Here is a 16,779-nt window from a genome sequence, read left to right as displayed (position 1 = left end):
CATAGGTTGTGGCTCAGTTCTGCAGTTTGTCCACCTTCGCACTTCTTATTTTTGTAGTAAATTATTCTTACAATTATCATATTTTAATTTATGTTTTGATATATTGAGATGGGTAATTAAATATTAGGTGTAAGATGTTATATGAATATCATCAAATTTATGATATTGGAAGAAATTAAGGCTTAACCCTTTCTTAAGATTTAGGAATATGAGACTTGAGATATTAGTTGTATCTAAACTTAGGAATTTGATTATAGATTTGGATGAGTTGTGGGGTCTAGGTTAAACATATAAATAATATTGCTGTCTACGGACTAGTTTACTTATAAATATTATATACTTGATAGATTAAAAACGGTCTGAGGCATTGAAGAAAGGAGGGACATTGGTGGATTAACTTGCTTTACTTCGGTTCTTCGGTTGAGGTAGGTTATGGTTTTTATTCTATATCATAGATAGACTCTTAATAGTGATTGATATTCATTGAGTAATATGTGTGAAGTTTACTACACATTTAATTGTTGTGGTTTGGATGGTTGATATGTTGTTGTGATTGGTCTAAAATCCCGAGGCCATGAAATCCATAATCTTGAACTTGCCCTATCAAAAATGGTGTCTTGAATAAAGAAGGCTTGATGAAATATAGTTAATGAAGTGGAATGTAATCATAAGCAATGATAAATTAATTATATTTGGATCGGGTGTCACGTTCCGACACGATATATTTGGATCGGGTGTCACGTTCCGACACGGTATATTTGGATCGGGTGTCACGTTCCGGCACGGTAATATTAAAGAGAAATAAATTAAAATTACTTAATACTACCCAATCTCCAAAAACTCATATTTCAAAAGAGTGTGATGTGGAGGTTTGAGTCCTTATGTGTGATCTTGATATTATTGACTGGTTATGTAATTGTTCATTGGTTGCCACCTGTTAAGTGTTGTTGATTTTTCACTATTATTTTATGAATATTAATTTCTATTTTGAGTCAGTCAATGATACCTACTCAGTACATGTTGTCTTGTACTGACCCCTACTTGTATCTTTTCTTGTTTTATTTTGTGGAGTGCAGCGAGTGTTCCACAGACTTCGACTCGACCTCAGCTCTAGTCAGTGTCAAGATCATCGGATTTCAGGGTGAGCTATCCTTCTAGCTCATGATGAATTCTCTCGGTTATGGCATGGTGTCTTAGTTTTCGGACACATCTTGTTATTTGTTTATTCTGGTGTTTGATATTTCCAGACTTAGTTTTATAATTTAGATGTCCTTCATGTGATGACTTTTAGGTTTTGGGAAAACGTATTTATTTGAGCTTCCGCGTTATTGTTATATTTATTAGTTGGGGTTTGTATTGTTGGTTCTCCCACCTAGGAGGTTAAGTGTGGGTGCCACTCACGGCCCATTTTGGGTCGTGACAGAATCATACTTAACTAATTTAGTATGGTAATAATATAGTATTTTTTTAAATCAAAATCGAAATTAACAAACCAAAGTTTTCAATATGGCAACATACCTTACCATGCCACCCCTATAATTTGAGGTACAAATCTCCATCCCAGCTTTCTATGTGCTCCATTACATACGAGTGCTTCAATATTTGTGGTGTGGTTCATGAATATGGATGGCTGCATAGTGAAGACTTCTTATAAAGCAACATATTTTTTATGTAAAATATCTTAGTCCAGCACAAGCCTTCAACCCAAATGAAGCAAGGAAAAACCAAGTTATACATACAGCAAAAAACTTGAGAAAAGAAGCAAGAGTGACAAAATAGTAGGGCATTCAGAACTGAGTTTTACTTCAGTTTATCATTAAAATCTTTTTAAGTCCATCCCAAGGACAGCGCGATATGTTCTGGCTATCTGCTTTTACAGAAACTCTCTAAGAAGCTCAAAGTTTCATTGGCTCATGATCAACCCCTTCATTTCTCAATCCATGCAAACAAAATTCATGGAAAACTTCAGATAATTAATGAAAGAAGATCTGACATGTACATTGAACTCAACATCCTAGAATGCATCCTTTTACCCACCATCTAAGTCAAGGATTGGGTGCAAGTCGTGTCCTCCTTGATCTGGCACGTGTTACTCGAACTGCTTCCTCCATTACTGTATCAACAACAGGATTTACACTTTGATTGTCCTCCATGACTGTATCGACAAGAGGTTTTGCACTTTGATTGTCTGAGGAAGGCACTAGATCAATCTGCAACAATTGAGTTTTGCTTAGACTCGAAGCTTTGGTGATTTGAGCGAGGGCTTCAGTTGGAGTAGATTTTTGTGCATTTAAGGAGGAAGCAGCAGAAGCAGGGGTAGCCACAGGAGATGGTTGTGAGGGCTTCACTTTTTCCTTTGTGTCTGCTTCATTTTCACTTGCAGAAACGGTAGAAGCAGGAGGTGCTTGTTTTTCAGTCTGTACCTTTGTTGTTGGAGCAGCTGATCTGCGTTTTGGTGGTGTTACAGTGCGTTGGCGGCCTCTACTTCCTTGCTTTTGTGGCTGCAATTTCAAGAAAAAAGCTCAAAATTGACCCTCTATAACATGGGAGTTAAATTCCAGTAACACAATTGTGGAGAGAAGATTGTAGCTGGGAAGTCGTGATAATAGGCGACAAAATGCATGCAATAAGCATAGGCAAGAAAATTTCTCCTGAAATTATAATTCTTCAATTCCAATCTCTAAGTACGAATTAGTCCCTAAAGGCACTAATTAGCCGCAATCTTGTAAGAACTAGAACACAACCCAATATACTCTGCAAATCCCCAAACAATGGAACAACTTGTAAGTATATCTAGCACATAAGTGCTATTTAGAAAGAAAAAAAAAAAAGATCTCAGGTAAAGCCATATGAGTTAATAAATAGTAAAACCATTTGTTATATAACTGGACAAGCAAATTTGTGCTCCTAATGAAAATAAGAGTTCAGATGTCAAGCAACTAACACCATTTTGGGAAATAGCATGACTCAAAGAGAGAGCATGATTGAGATAGCAAGATTAATTCTGAAAAACTGATGAAAACCTGAGTTGGGCGAGGAGTTGACTGAGAAGCAATAAATTGCAATATATCAAAAAACCTCGTCTGCACATAGCTAGAAGAGTTCTGCCAGTACAGAAACGCCAAATCTCCAGCTCTTGTCCTCAACTCCAACAAATTACGATCAATCTCGGTTTCATGCTTTAACACTACCGGTTTAAAGAAGGAATCATAGACATATGTTGTTCCCTGCAATAATTTTATGAGAAAATTAAACAATTAGAAAAAGATGCCACCGGAACTAATCGAAGATTAAATTTTCTTTCAAACAGGAGAGGATATTATGCGGAATACCTTAGTTTTGGGGCACCACAAATATATGATGAATGCCAACTTAGCTTCACTGTACATTGGAACCCTTCAAAGCATAACAAAAGTGTTAGCACTAGATGGATTTAACACTAGTTTATATACACAGCCAAAATTTCGTACGATTACCATGAAACAAAAGCATCGCCAACCCTTTCACAAACTGTCAATAGAGCAACTAAGATCCTGAAAAATAGGAGGAATGGGGAAATTACAGCCAAGATTAACGAGAAGATACTTAAGAGATCGACAGAGCAAATGCTGCAATATACCAATATTGACACCAGAAGCGAAGTTCCTGAATATCAGGTTTGTTCATTTCTACAGTCTTAAAACACTCATAAGCAGGAAAAGCATAACCAAAAATCATCCTGCACGAGGAAAAGGAAAACTCACAAATAGGGGTGTTGAGCAATAGAAAAACTAGGACTACTAGTGCTTAAACATTTATAATGGAACATTTTCAAACTCACACAAGCCCTCTGGTGAGAAAAGATCCAATCATCTTGAATCCCTGTAACAGGAAAAAAGCCAGTGCTTGTTAAGCAAACTCTCATATTGATAGCATATAGAGGTCAACACATAGGGGAATGAATTTTATGAGGAAGAATCAGTTTAAGCTTAACATTACAAAGGAATACCGAAAGTGCCAAGAACTTCATTACTTTTGGGACTTTCTGTGCCAGAACCAATGAAGTAACAACTAACAACAACAATAACAACGCCTCAATCAAAAACTTTTCGCGTTGGCTATATGCATCCTATTCCACTCTAATTTTGGCCCAATCTGTTCCAATCCTAATATTCAATAAAATTGTATTTTGTTTCTACTTCATAATTAACAAGGATAAATTTGCATTTTAATCCATTCAACGATCATACATATCCCTTCATTAGCTTATCATCCCAAAAGAAAAGATACTAACATTGAGCCCTAAAATTAAAGAAGAAAACTACACATCAAACACAGGAAAGCAAACATCCAATCATTTCCCTTTTGATTGAGCTAAAAAATCACTACATAGACATAAGTATGCAACAACTTAGTCCTGAACCACACTCAAGCAAAGTCAAACAAACATTTACTTATTCAGATACCGCAAATCACCTTGCATTGCATCACTCATTTCATAGACTCAAATTTTCTGCACAGATTGAAATTCGTGAATTCTGGCGAACTAAGAAATTGAGCTAAAAGTTAAAAAATGAAAATCAATTCACTTCAAACAAAAATCTGTACTACAAAATTGATAGTTAATAAATACTGAAGCAGAGAATGTAGCTTAACAGAGAGATTGTGAGATGTTTGAGAAATTTACCGGCGCCGGCGAACGGTGGCGAAGTCGGCGGCGAAGAGAAAGAGGGGGGTCAAATTGGATTGTGTTTTTTTAAAATTTTATCTGATTTAATTCTTTGATATCATTTTTAATTAGCTTTAGTGGGGTTTGCATTTTTATTTGAGATCGAGCGGAGATTAGTTGTGTGAAGGTCCATGGTAATAGTGTGGGCCAAAACATCAAAACTTAAGGGGTCGTTTAGTCGGGAACAAGTTATCCCGGGATTAATTATTCTGGAATAAGTTATTTTACCATTTATATGGAATAATTTATCTCATCATTAAGGTGTAAATGATGGGATAAATAATCTCAGAACTCCAAACACGGGATAAAATAATTCTGTATTTTATTCCTAGAATTATTATACCTTATGCCTCATTCCAAACGACTCCTAAGGGATCGTTTGACAGGTAGTAAAGTTGTAGCTTATTAATGTATTGATTTCTGTACAAGTTATATAACGTTTGATCGTTAGTTAGGAAGTAAGTTATTAGTATTGAAAATTAATATGTCATTTAGTTTGCAATTTAGATACCCCGCATAACTAATATATTGTATAAATTAATAAAGAAATTGATGTATTATCTTATGAAAGATAAAAGATAGAATAATTAATACTCGCATTACTAATATTTGTATAATTCTAATCAACTACCAAATAATTCCTATGAAAATTTAGAGCATGTTTGGTAGGGAAGTATACTTCATGTTTGGTTGGTCATTCAAAAAAATATAATATTTAATTGATCAAATATTTTTAAGAGTATTTTTTCTTAAAAAACAAATTAAATTCCTTAAAAAACAAAAAAAAAAGACATATATAATGAAAGTAGAAAAAAATGAGTTTCATAAATGACATTTTATGTTGATTCTTTTCCCATCCCCCTCCAGCTATATCCCCCCTCAATGTTTATCTATAAATATTTTTGAGATAATATTCCTTGATTATGTATCAAATATTAGAAAATAAATTAAGAAAATTATTCATTTATTAAGAAATATTTTTTGTTTCTTTATACCAAACACACCTCTAGAATTGCAATGTGTTTGTAGCTTTGAATGGAAGACAAGGAGGACTTTTGGTACCTTATCCACTAAGAACAACATATTTGGAGAAATGTTAGTATCACTCTTGGATACTATCAAATCTTTTACCAAACATGTATTATAATATTTCCAACTTTGCTCATTAGGCTAATCAACTTATCTGAAATTGGTTAGGGTTGCTTTTGACAATAAAATTATTTATGGAGTAAGTGTATAAAATGTCAATGTTCACTGAAATTTGTAACTTGGGCTCTAAATCCTAGTATATGAAGAGCAAAGTAGTATACTCCCTCAGGTTCATTTTACTTATCATACATTTTTTAAAAAAAATACTAATTAAAGGATAATCTGATTAAATTATTGGTATTTATTACTTCTCTTTTGCACCACATTAATATCTCTTCATATTTATTGTTGGAATGTATGTGTCCACTATACTATGGGACCAGGGGTTAGCTAAGACAGGATAATAAGTAAAATACAGTAGTAAACAACACAAGACTTTTACGCGGAAAAACTCCTTACTCAAGGGAGAAACAATCACGACCTGTTCCCCAGGATTTTTCAACCAATCTCACTATGATGCAAGAGCAAAGTAGTCTATTACAACTTATTGTAACTAGACACTAACTCTATCCATCCCTCGGCTTGCAATACCTCTATTACAAGACTTTGAGCCTAAGCAATATCCCTATTGCCCACTACCCAACTAACTCTAGTTGAAGTAAACTTTGAACACTCCGATCAAGGCTAACTTTAATAATGACTCAGAAACTAAGCAATAAAACTATTCTCCACTACACAACAAATCGCAATGGCGATGATCTGTTACCGACCATAAGTAGGGACTAAGAAACCTGAAATTTCTAGCAATGACTTTGCGTATTCGCTTGCAGTAAAGAGGCATTGCTTGCATCAATTCGTTTGAGTTTTATTCTTGTGAACACGTTAGCTACAACACTCACAAGCTTCCAAACGCATTCAAACAATTGGTATCTGATTGAAAGATAGAAAACATAGATTAGCGTCACTTTTTTACTGAAAGAAAAAATAAAATAATAGATCATGAACTATATTTTTAAGACCGCACTAATCTGCCAACCACTTTTTAGTTCATAATGAATGAACACTAAAATGAATCAAGGAAGTATTATTTAACCCTCCCAAAAGTAAAATGAAGAAGTAAAAGGAGCTAAAAAGGGAGAGAAAATTCTTTCTTTAGATTGCTCCCCTAATAATTACTTGTACTTGGTTAACGATGACGAAAGCACCAAAAGGTTGTGTGCATATGCCTAATGTCCCTAATTTACTAGAATTTTTTGCTTTTCTCCACTCCTTTTCATTAATGTCTATTTCAGCCACATTTTTATTTTATAACTATTCACTTGTTGAAATTTATTGTCCCGATTATTTTAAAATTTGTGCTACGTAAAATTTAGTAAAAAAAAAAGCACTCCACATCAAGAATTTCATTTTATTTTATAACTATTCACTTATTGTAATTTATTATCCCGATTAGTTTATATTTGTACTACGTAAAATTCAGTAAAAAAAAAATTCACTCCATATCAAGAATTTCATATTTCTCCTAGATTAAAGGCGAAAAAATCACATCCATATACTTCATTGGAATTTGAAGTTACATGATCTGGTTTTGTGTCGTTGTCACTGATCTGATTTATTTGTTCATTAAATTGAAACAAACCACTAATTTATAATTTTATTTTAATTTGATTAACTAACCTTTAATTAAGCTTAAATCTGAAGTAAGAGCCCTTCGAAAAAAAAAAAAAAAAAAAACTCTGAAGCAAAAGCGAGAAAATGTAAATTACTATGTGAACTCTTGTAATATGTCATAATATACGTGAAAGAAAAGTCAATAAAGGCTGTTAAGTAAAGTCCAATTCAAAGAAGGAAAAAGTAGACAGAAAAAGTAAGCAGAAAAGAAAAAGAATTTTCTAGTATAATTGGGTTTTTCTTTTCCTAAAAGGAAAACACAAAGTTTCCATATATTTGGCTAGTCCTTTTCTTATAGGAAAAGGTTTATGACTCTATAAATATAAGCTCATTCATTCTAACATAACTTGGTAGAACTCACAATGTAGTCCTAGGAGCATTAGCGGTGTACTCCATATCAAAATAGTAAAATCCTTCTACCCCGTGGTTTTTCCCCTCTATTTGTTTGAGGGTTTCCACGTAAAATTCTCGTGTCTAATTTATTTTCATTATTTATCATCATATCAAACTTTAGTTGTGGTGCTTCCTCCCCCAGTTAAAAACACTTACGAAAACAATTAATTAAAATATTATATGATGAAAATTATATACGAGAAAAAGTCTTAATACATCAATAATCCCGGAAACTTGTTAGCGGATTTCATTAAGACACTTGGTTTGTGTTCCAATTGGCCACATGAACATTCGACATTTTCGATTTCAAATTTTGATTTTTTTGCGTGTATTCTTAAATGGTCATTATGTAAATAAGTTAATTACTTAAAATTTATTATCTTGAATACCTATAATAATAAATAAAAAATCATGCTAAAAATTAAGGAGAAGTATAGGAGCAAAACAACAAATAAGATGTAACTAAAGCAAAGAAAACACCGGGTAATAAAATCAAAAATAAGATAATAGTAGAGAAAACTAAAAAAACACTCGAATGCCTACTAATCTTCTACCTTGATTTTTGCCCTCCATATCTTTCTATTTAGAATCATGTCCACGATAAGTTATAGATATGTCATATCATTTCCAATTACCCCTCCCCAATACTTCGGTCAACTCATTGCTTCTCTTTAATTAAAATAAAAAAATAAATAAAAAAAAGAGGAACTCATTGGCTATTACATTTTCTTTTGTCACAAATGTTTTTACACCTCCTCACTCTAAATTGGTATATCAAAAAACAAAAAGGAAAACAAATACGTCGACAGCAGGGTTCGAACCTGCGCGGGCGAAGCCCAACAGATTTCAAGTCTGTCTCCTTAACCACTCGGACATATCGACTTTGTTGTTGCATCGGTGTCTAGTAATATCTATAGTACAAAGATGTTTTGTTGAAAGTTGGTAATAGTTTTTAACCACATTTCAGCTTAGTAGTGTACAATCCGTTTTAATTTATTTGTCTAGTTTGATTTGATATTGAGTTTTACAAAAAAAAATAATTAAATATTGTGGTCTTTAACTAAAGATATATGGAATGTACTGAAATATTCTTTAATTTTGTAGTTTTAAACCTGTCATATAAAAAGTTAAAAGTAACAAATTGCTCCCAAAAAATAATAAGATAAACAAATTAAAACAAAGAGAATAATACAGAAAGGCTTCTCCTAATTTATGAGGCAACATAAGTATTAGGAGATCACATGAGAAATCTTATTCATACCTCCACCCACCCTTTCTCTGAAAAAGTAAGAAAGTAGGTTCAAGAAGAAGGTTGAATTTATTAGTACTGAATCTTAGAATATACAATTTATTGGGTTTTGAATAAACATATCAAGTGAATTTTTAAAATACAAATCTAGAGTTTGAACCAAAATTTGAATTATGTCCAACTAGTAAGCAGAAATATAAATCTACCCCCAAAGAAAGGGACAGACATTCCAAGACAAAGCAACTATGATTCGTGTTGTATATTGAAGGATGAGAAAGACATCACATCATCTTCTAATAGCTTTTCCAATACAAACAATGAGTGTAATTCCATTATCCCTATCTTGGGGAGGTAGAGAGATTGTGTCCGATAAACCCTCAACTCAAGGAAAAGTATATCAAAACAGATCGAACAAATGGTTTTTCCAATGTTTAGCAATAATTCTTCTATTTCATTTCAAATAACCATTTGATAGGATAAAAAGAGTTTTAAGATGTATAACTTGACTTGTGTGTTAGTCTAGTTGTAGGACTTGAAAAGTTTAGGCAATTGTTAAGAAGTCAATTTCATGTCACTTATTAGTCTTTATTACTGAATATAGTTATGTACATTACACCTATGTAGTACTTTCACTAGTAAGGCAAAACACCTGCAGCACTTGTGGTGGTGACTGTGAGAGTGTGTAAGTAAGAGGGACGTAGGGAAAAGACGAGATTTTTTTCCTTTCTTCGATTAATGCAATACACCAAAATGTTTAGCAAATAAAGCACTCAGAATACAGATTAACCAGCCTACTAGATGTAAAAATTCATCTTTATACATCCAGGTTTGACCTTTCAAATAATTTATTGTGCTTGCTCAAACAAATGAAACTCACTGACATTGTGTGTTAAGAATAAAGAACATGGAAAAGATACAGAGCTAAAGAGCTACAATAACCGTTATGACAAGCACCAGAAAACGGCCTGCAGAATAATTATCATTGACAGGAACAACTATTTGTTCTTCTACCTGTTTCCAAAAAGTACGGAAGTTGTTCGCAGTATTCAGCGTATCCTAGTGAGCAACTAAGCTTAGGCTTAAATTGTCCAGGCTAAAACAACTCTCTACCGACGATGCCCTGAAGGTGGCCTTCTATTTCCTCCCCTACCAAAAGCTGAGAACTGATTTCCTGAAGGACGTGGATGATGATTTCCTCTGACATTTTGGTTTTGAGAAGCCCTTCCACCACCCCATTGGTTATAGCTTTCAGCCCCGTAAGGTACATAGCTCGTAGAAGTGTTATATCCACTCTGCTGGTGGAAATTAGAAGTTGGTGGAACTGGTATTTGACCCACCTGCTGAGGATGACTGGCATACGAGGAATGACTGTGTCCACCATTTTGCTGCATTCCATCTGGATGATGTCCATGACCGCGATAATCTCTACTATGGGTCTCATGATATGGGTAAGACTTACAACTATGGTCATCGGAACCTGAAGATCTGGGGTGGCGTCCAGCATCTCGAGCAGAATGGCCAAAACTAGGCCGTACATTATCATGAACATTGTTTCTCTGCGTTTGAAAGGAAGGAACGGGAGGACCATATGCAGCACGATAGGAAGCTGGTTGGGCATGCATATAATTACCACGTCCTTGGCCATTATGTGTACGCCTGTAATCACCATGTCCACCCTTATCTTTTTTCTTCTGCAAACTATTAACCACCAATCTATGTGCAGCTTCTCCAAGCTGACGACCAGACATTGCACCACGGTGCTGGTTCCTACCAGACATTGCATCATGGTGGTGGTTCCTATCAGACATTGCACCACGGTGGTGGTTCCTGCAATGGTGCATACAAGTTATGTATAACCTAAATAACTAAGACTGATATTAACTATGTCGTATTAATTAATTAGCATGGTGTATACCGTCCATTTTCCCAAGGTTTCTTCCTAGATTCCTCATGCCATAGTACAGGATCAGGTTTCATATCACCTAATGTGACCATCTGCATTGAATCATGGTGAGAGATAAATACATACAAAATGAAGATACTGAAAAGTTTAAAAAGGCACAAACTTGTAAAAGGTAATGACACATGAATAGAACATGAATAGGTTAAGTTTGTCTCTTGCCCAAGCTGTCCAAGCATGGACACATTAACCACAGCTAGTTTTTCATTCTATACAGGTCATGTAAAGGCTACAACCAAATAGACTAAAGTTTGACAATACAACCCTCATCAATGAGCAAGTCACTGCTTCCAAGGAAATCTTATTTTCACATACTCACAGAGGAAGTTAAGAATAGCATTCTAACAAAAAAATGAGGCATCCCTCCCCCACAAAAGCCCCCGGATGTGGAAAGGTGGATCTGTTGCTTTCATAAAAAACCAAGACACCAGAAAGAAATAGATTCAGGGTATATGATCTGTTGGATTAATTACCTTTGTCGGGAAAATAACCCCTTCCACTGGCCGAGCGATATGTTTATGAGTATCTGGAAGTCTGTATATTGCACATCTGAAATGCAAGAACATGAAAAGCTGATCAGCAAAACATAAAAATCTACACTGGTCAGTGAGGGCAATCGATAAAGATGCTGAATGTTTGGTTCTTACATGACTTGATTTTGAGTAATATTTTCCATCCCTTCAATGGGTGATCTAAAAATCGGAGGACAAGGATCTCCGCTGCAAAGGGATAGGTAGCCGTTCATCCCACCACTGCATGTAAACCTAGAGAGAATCAGAAGAATCCAGCTAGGACTTCAAATATTGCAGTTAGAGCAGGTTTTAATCACATAAACAATGAAGAAAATACAGAACAATGTGATGGGGAAGAAGATTTAGACCAATCAACTGATTTCATACATGCTGAAGAAACATGACTCAACTCAGAGAAAGAGCACACAAGGACTAAAAAGGAATTAGTAAGGGGCCTAGGCTGAGTAATGACTCACGAATAAAGAATTGGATCACAAAGACAGTTGGGAATAATTTTTAAAAAGTACTCAACAACACAAGTTTTGCTAAATGGAGCTCTGAGAAGACTGAAGATACAACTGTTGCAATTTATGTATTTTCCTCCGGCAACCACATAAGATCTCAGACACTAAGCAACAGAACCCAACGTTCTTGTTCAACGACTTTAAAAACACACTAGCAAGGAACACTTGAACTTCAGTATCCCAACAATGGGGAGCCAGGATACAGGATGAACCAAGATCAGTGTCATTGGAGCAGAACAAAAAACTGAAAAGACAGTTTTATCCACACAAACAACCAAAACACCAATTAACAGCCAAGCTAATCATGTGACATGCTCCCCAACTTCATCAGTTTTCTCATTTTGGTTAAACGTCCTTCAACATCCATATAAACAAGTTCCAAAACAAAAAAGAGCAAATACACAAAAAAAACGGAAATCCAAAATAATAAGCTATTCATTAGCAGAGATTGATCTAGGTGCAAACAAACCTAACTATTGGGTCCAAGTGCTCCTTGATTTCAAGGCGTTCTTTGTCTGTGAGCTGCTTACAGCGATCATCAAGAGAAAAAATGAATGGAGACAAAGGATTGGATAATGAAACAAAAAGCATATCAAACATCACACTGTTTCTTCGTGATTCTTCTTCCTGTATGAAAATAGCTAAATTAGCAAATCAAAATCCTGTTAAGAGAGACAACTTACTGAATCAGAAACAAAAGCCATCATACCGTCAAAGAATGTTCAATTTTTGCAACCTCTGTTAGGAGCCTTTCTTCTTCAATGAAAGGCAATTTGGCAATACCCTTCAAAAAAGAAGGAAGTCAACACAAAATATGAGAATCCAGTTCTTAAAGAAAACTAAAAATGCTTAATAAGTACCTGCCAAGAAAAGCGCTTGCCATTCATGTCCACCTCAAAATCTGCACAAGCATGATATAACTTGAATTGAGAAGCACTAGAAGGAGGACAATCGTACCAACAGAGAAGAAATACGTTATCTTGTACCATGGAGTATAACTTACTGACAACACATCAATTATCAAAGCAAAAAGAGATCATACCAGTAGGATAAAAATCAAGAATGAGTGACTCTGGATCTATCATCAATTTCCTATACTGCTCAGGTAGAGCATGAGCACTGCAAAGAAAAATTAGTGAACATTCCCAAGCGTGACAAGTAGTTTCTTTTTTAAAAAAAATTTACAATAGGAGAGACAAGTTGTTTATAAACAGTAAAAGAAGAGAATTAAACCTGGCAGCAGGGAAAACCCCCAACAGCTGATTGAATGGCTTGAAAGGAGAACCTAGTTCAAATGTGATGTTCATCTTCCCAAGATCCTTAAGATCAGAAGCAAATGGTGCATAATGATAGGGATAATACCTGCAGAGGAACAACTTATGCAATGAAAGCCAAAGTGCAAAGATAACACGTGTCTAATATTAGAAGCAGAATAAGAACACTGTTAGAAAATTGTACCCAGAAAAATCCCACAAGTGGGGTCTAGGGAGGGTAGAGAGTGCGCAGACCTTACCCCTACCTCGCGGAGGTAGAGAGGTTGTTTCCGGAGGTCCCTCGGCTTAAATACAGCACATCAAAGTAGGTATGAAAGGGAAAATACAATGAAGAAAATATAGCAACTAATAAGGAAACAATAACAACAAACTTAATCAAAAGAGGAAACAATAACACCAAAAAAATAGTGCAATAACCAAAACACCATAAACAACAAATGATGATAGAAATCAAAAGCAAGACACTACGAGAATAAGGCTAGTACTAAGACCAACACCACCAAGTCTAACCAGTCGAAAAGCGAGACAACACTCCACTACCTACCAACCTTCTACCTTCATCCACGACCTCCACACTCTCCTATCTAAGATGATGTCCTCAGTAAGTTGAAGTTGCATCATGTTCTACCTAATCACCTCTTATTTTTTCACCCTACCTCTACCTTTCCTCGTACCCACTATATCCAACCTCTCGTACCTCCTAACTGGGGCATCTGCACATCTCCTCTTTACATGTACAAAATATCTCAATCTCGCTTCCCTCATCTTGTCCAAAACGGAGGTCACTTCTACTTTGGCTCGGATATCCTCATTCCTAATCTTATCGCTCCCCTCAGCATTTTCATTTCCACAACGTGCATCTTTTGAACATGAGAATTCTTGACTAGCTAACACTCAGCCCCCTAAAATGACGTCGGTCTAACCACCACAGTGTTAAACTTACCTTCAAGTTTAGGTGGAACATTTTTGTCATACAAGACTCTAGAGGCAAGCCTCCACTTCATCGACCCTGCATCAATACAATGTGTGACATCATCGTCGATATCCCCACTTCCTTGGATTAAAGACCCATGATATTTGAAATAATCTCTCTTGGGGTTAGCTTGTGTGTCAAGCCTCACTTTCATGCTTGTCTCATGCATTGCATCACTGAATTTGCACTCCAAATATTTCGTTTTGGTCCTGGTCAACTTGAACCCTTTTAGACTCCAAAATTAGTCTTTACACCTCCAACCTAGCATTAACTCTTTTGCATGTGTCATCAATCAGTACTATGTTATCTGCAAATAACATGCACCATAACTCTTCATCTTGAATATACCACGTCAATCCATCACCAAGGCAAATAGGAATGGGCTAAGTGTTGATCCCTGGTGCAACCCCATCACAACTAGGAAGTGCTCTGAATCTCATCTCATTGTTCCATAGAAAAATGCAATACAAAAATAGCAAATATATTGAAAGATAAAATTTCAAGCATAGATAAAAGCGATAGATGTGCATGATCATGTTAATGCAGAAAAAACCCTGATATTGAGGTGCATCAATCATGCAGGCTTCTTAGTCCTACGTACATTGTACACGTGCAAGACATAGTGTATGCTAAGGGCAATGTATCCACATATTAAAGAGGGCGAGAAAGAAATATAAGCACAAAAACCTCCAGTATCATAAGGAAAAATTTACCATTGCCAGGAACAAACCCCTTCATAATAATAATGCATAACCCAGCATAGCCCTTCTGTATATTTTAGCACCTACACACAGAAGACCAAATTTGTTGTAAGGTTCGAAGTTTCAATAAGATTCATAAAACATAAAAGGCCCAAAAATCCCTCAAATGATCAATCTTTGCATTTGTGGCCTAAAAGGCTGAAGTTTGTAGTCATTTCAGATCTCCTACTCTATGGAGGAAATTTCTATAAAATGATTTTGAAGATCTTTAAAATGGTAACATAAAAATGATTTTGAAAATCTTCTGAAATTTTGTCCTTGGACTAATTTTCCATAATTTTTTTTTTGAATCAGACTATAACAAAGCCAATCTTACTTCCTCAATAGACCACAATTATAAATGTATCACTTTGACCACACTATCAGGGAATTCTTTGACAGTTGGAACCACTGGAAAGTTGACAGCGCCATCAAGAAGATTTGGAAGATGATACAAGCAGCCATCTCTTGGACTATTTGGAATGAAAGGAATAGAAGATGTTCCGATGGTCTCTCAACTAGCCAATCTATGCTCAAAGCTAGACATCTTTTGTATTTGTATGGTTGGGTCTTTTTGTCCCCAATGGATTCCCTGATAGCTTTTTAGATTTGTTTGCTCTATGGTTATGTACTAGAGCTAACACACTTGTGCTCACTCTTTTGTAACTACCTTGCATCTTCTGTATGACATGAATGGAATCAATTACTTCATCTAAAGAAAAGGGACCCTCCTCTTTCTTCTACGTTATCCTTATTTATTTTTTACACCATTTCTCTCTCCCTATTATTGCATTCAAAAAATTGCTGTAACTTCTCTCATCTTACACATTTTCTCAAAATGTAAAATCTAATATTAATTTCTTTTTAAGAAAAGTTCCTGATACTGCTAGGATAAAAAGTTGTGCAAATCCAATGCATATTAATTAACACACTTATGTAATGGTCCAATGGAGACAGATTTAATTATATCAGGAGGAGTCTCTTTTATTAGCAAAAAAGTTGTTTTTCAGGTTTCTTGCTTTAGCAAACATCAAAAAACTACTTTCTAAACATAAATTTGAAAAAGCAGTCATCCAAATACAAGTTGTTCTCCAGAAAGGAACTTCTAGAAAACATTACTAAAACATAATCGGAAAACATTCCCAACTAAATAACATTTGAAACAACATTCCCAAATGTAGAAGAGAGTAAAAATAGCCAAAAAGAAAAGAAGTTATGTACTTGGGAAGCTATTTCTTGATGCAGAATCACCAAGAATAGTTCATGAATAGATAAAAAATATATCTTCAACCACCTCAAAATTAAACATTAAACAGTAAGAAATTACTGAAGATTAGATAACTTACAACTTCTTTTCGTACTGCTTCCATTTCCTCTGGTGTTTTTGCAGAAAATTTTTCATCATAATACCTCTCTCTCCATCCTGGCTCGCCCAGTTTGACCTACAAAAAATGAAATAACAGTGTTGCAGAATGAAGATGTAAATAGTAGCTACTACCAAAGGAATGCATAAATTGATTGTGACGTTTTGTTAAAAAGTCAAATAGCACAAACTGCCAAAGATCTCAAGAAAAAAGCAACATCCGCCCTCGGGCTGTTTAGAAGTGAGGCTACTACATAATACCCCCCCCCCCCCAAAAAAAAGGTGACAATCTGCAAACACGATCTCAGGAATTACCAAGGTAG

The 16,779-nt window shown here is 35.1% G+C and overlaps 2 protein-coding genes and 1 non-coding gene across 5 annotated transcripts in view; all 3 read right to left on the bottom strand.

Moving 5' to 3' along the window:
• Positions 1 to 1,786: 1,786 nt before the first annotated feature.
• Positions 1,787 to 4,471, bottom strand: LOC129881264 (putative HVA22-like protein g). The gene is made up of 7 exons (XM_055955586.1): positions 4,456 to 4,471; positions 3,821 to 3,861; positions 3,620 to 3,718; positions 3,477 to 3,533; positions 3,333 to 3,396; positions 3,024 to 3,227; positions 1,787 to 2,501 (listed from the first exon to the last, which is right to left on the bottom strand). The coding sequence occupies exons 1-7, from the start codon at positions 4,465 to 4,467 to the stop codon at positions 2,046 to 2,048; spliced, it is 933 nt and encodes a 310-aa protein (XP_055811561.1). The 5' UTR covers positions 4,468 to 4,471; the 3' UTR covers positions 1,787 to 2,045.
• Positions 4,472 to 8,661: 4,190 nt separating this feature from the next.
• TRNAS-UGA (transfer RNA serine (anticodon UGA)) lies at positions 8,662 to 8,743 on the bottom strand. The gene has a single exon. It is a non-coding gene; the product is annotated as a tRNA-Ser (tRNA).
• Positions 8,744 to 9,886: 1,143 nt separating this feature from the next.
• LOC129881228 (5'-3' exoribonuclease 3-like) overlaps positions 9,887 to 16,779 on the bottom strand; it is a 29,402-nt gene continuing 22,509 nt past the window's right edge. For 2 of the 3 annotated variants that reach the window (XM_055955583.1, XM_055955585.1), the window contains 11 exons: positions 16,440 to 16,535; positions 15,067 to 15,137; positions 13,340 to 13,468; positions 13,149 to 13,225; positions 12,967 to 13,007; positions 12,816 to 12,890; positions 12,576 to 12,733; positions 11,718 to 11,834; positions 11,544 to 11,619; positions 11,026 to 11,105; positions 9,887 to 10,937 (listed from right to left, as the gene is read on the bottom strand). In XM_055955583.1, coding sequence (XP_055811558.1) covers positions 10,217 to 10,937; positions 11,026 to 11,105; positions 11,544 to 11,619; positions 11,718 to 11,834; positions 12,576 to 12,733; positions 12,816 to 12,890; positions 12,967 to 13,007; positions 13,149 to 13,225; positions 13,340 to 13,468; positions 15,067 to 15,137; positions 16,440 to 16,535 — 1,641 coding nt within the window. In that variant the 3' untranslated portion in view covers positions 9,887 to 10,216. The remainder of the gene's footprint in view (positions 10,938 to 11,025; positions 11,106 to 11,543; positions 11,620 to 11,717; positions 11,835 to 12,575; positions 12,734 to 12,815; positions 12,891 to 12,966; positions 13,008 to 13,148; positions 13,226 to 13,339; positions 13,469 to 15,066; positions 15,138 to 16,439; positions 16,536 to 16,779) is intronic. The other variant, XM_055955584.1, reaches the window with a different exon arrangement.

This window comes from Solanum dulcamara, chromosome 1 (assembly GCF_947179165.1).
Source record: "Solanum dulcamara chromosome 1, daSolDulc1.2, whole genome shotgun sequence".
In the NCBI taxonomy this organism is placed as follows: domain Eukaryota; kingdom Viridiplantae; phylum Streptophyta; class Magnoliopsida; order Solanales; family Solanaceae; genus Solanum; species Solanum dulcamara.
The sequence above is the reverse complement of the archived record's forward strand: the minus strand, read 5'-3'. Positions and strand labels throughout refer to the sequence as shown.

Bases quoted from the DNA above. Each gene is read 5' to 3' on its own strand.
- LOC129881264 (XM_055955586.1), bottom strand. The intron at 3,534-3,619 runs GTATATTGCAGC...CCTATTTTTCAG, and splicing joins CGCTTCTGGTGTCAATATTG to GATCTTAGTTGCTCTATTGA. The intron at 3,228-3,332 runs GTATTCCGCATA...AAATTATTGCAG, and splicing joins TGTGGTGCCCCAAAACTAAG to GGAACAACATATGTCTATGA.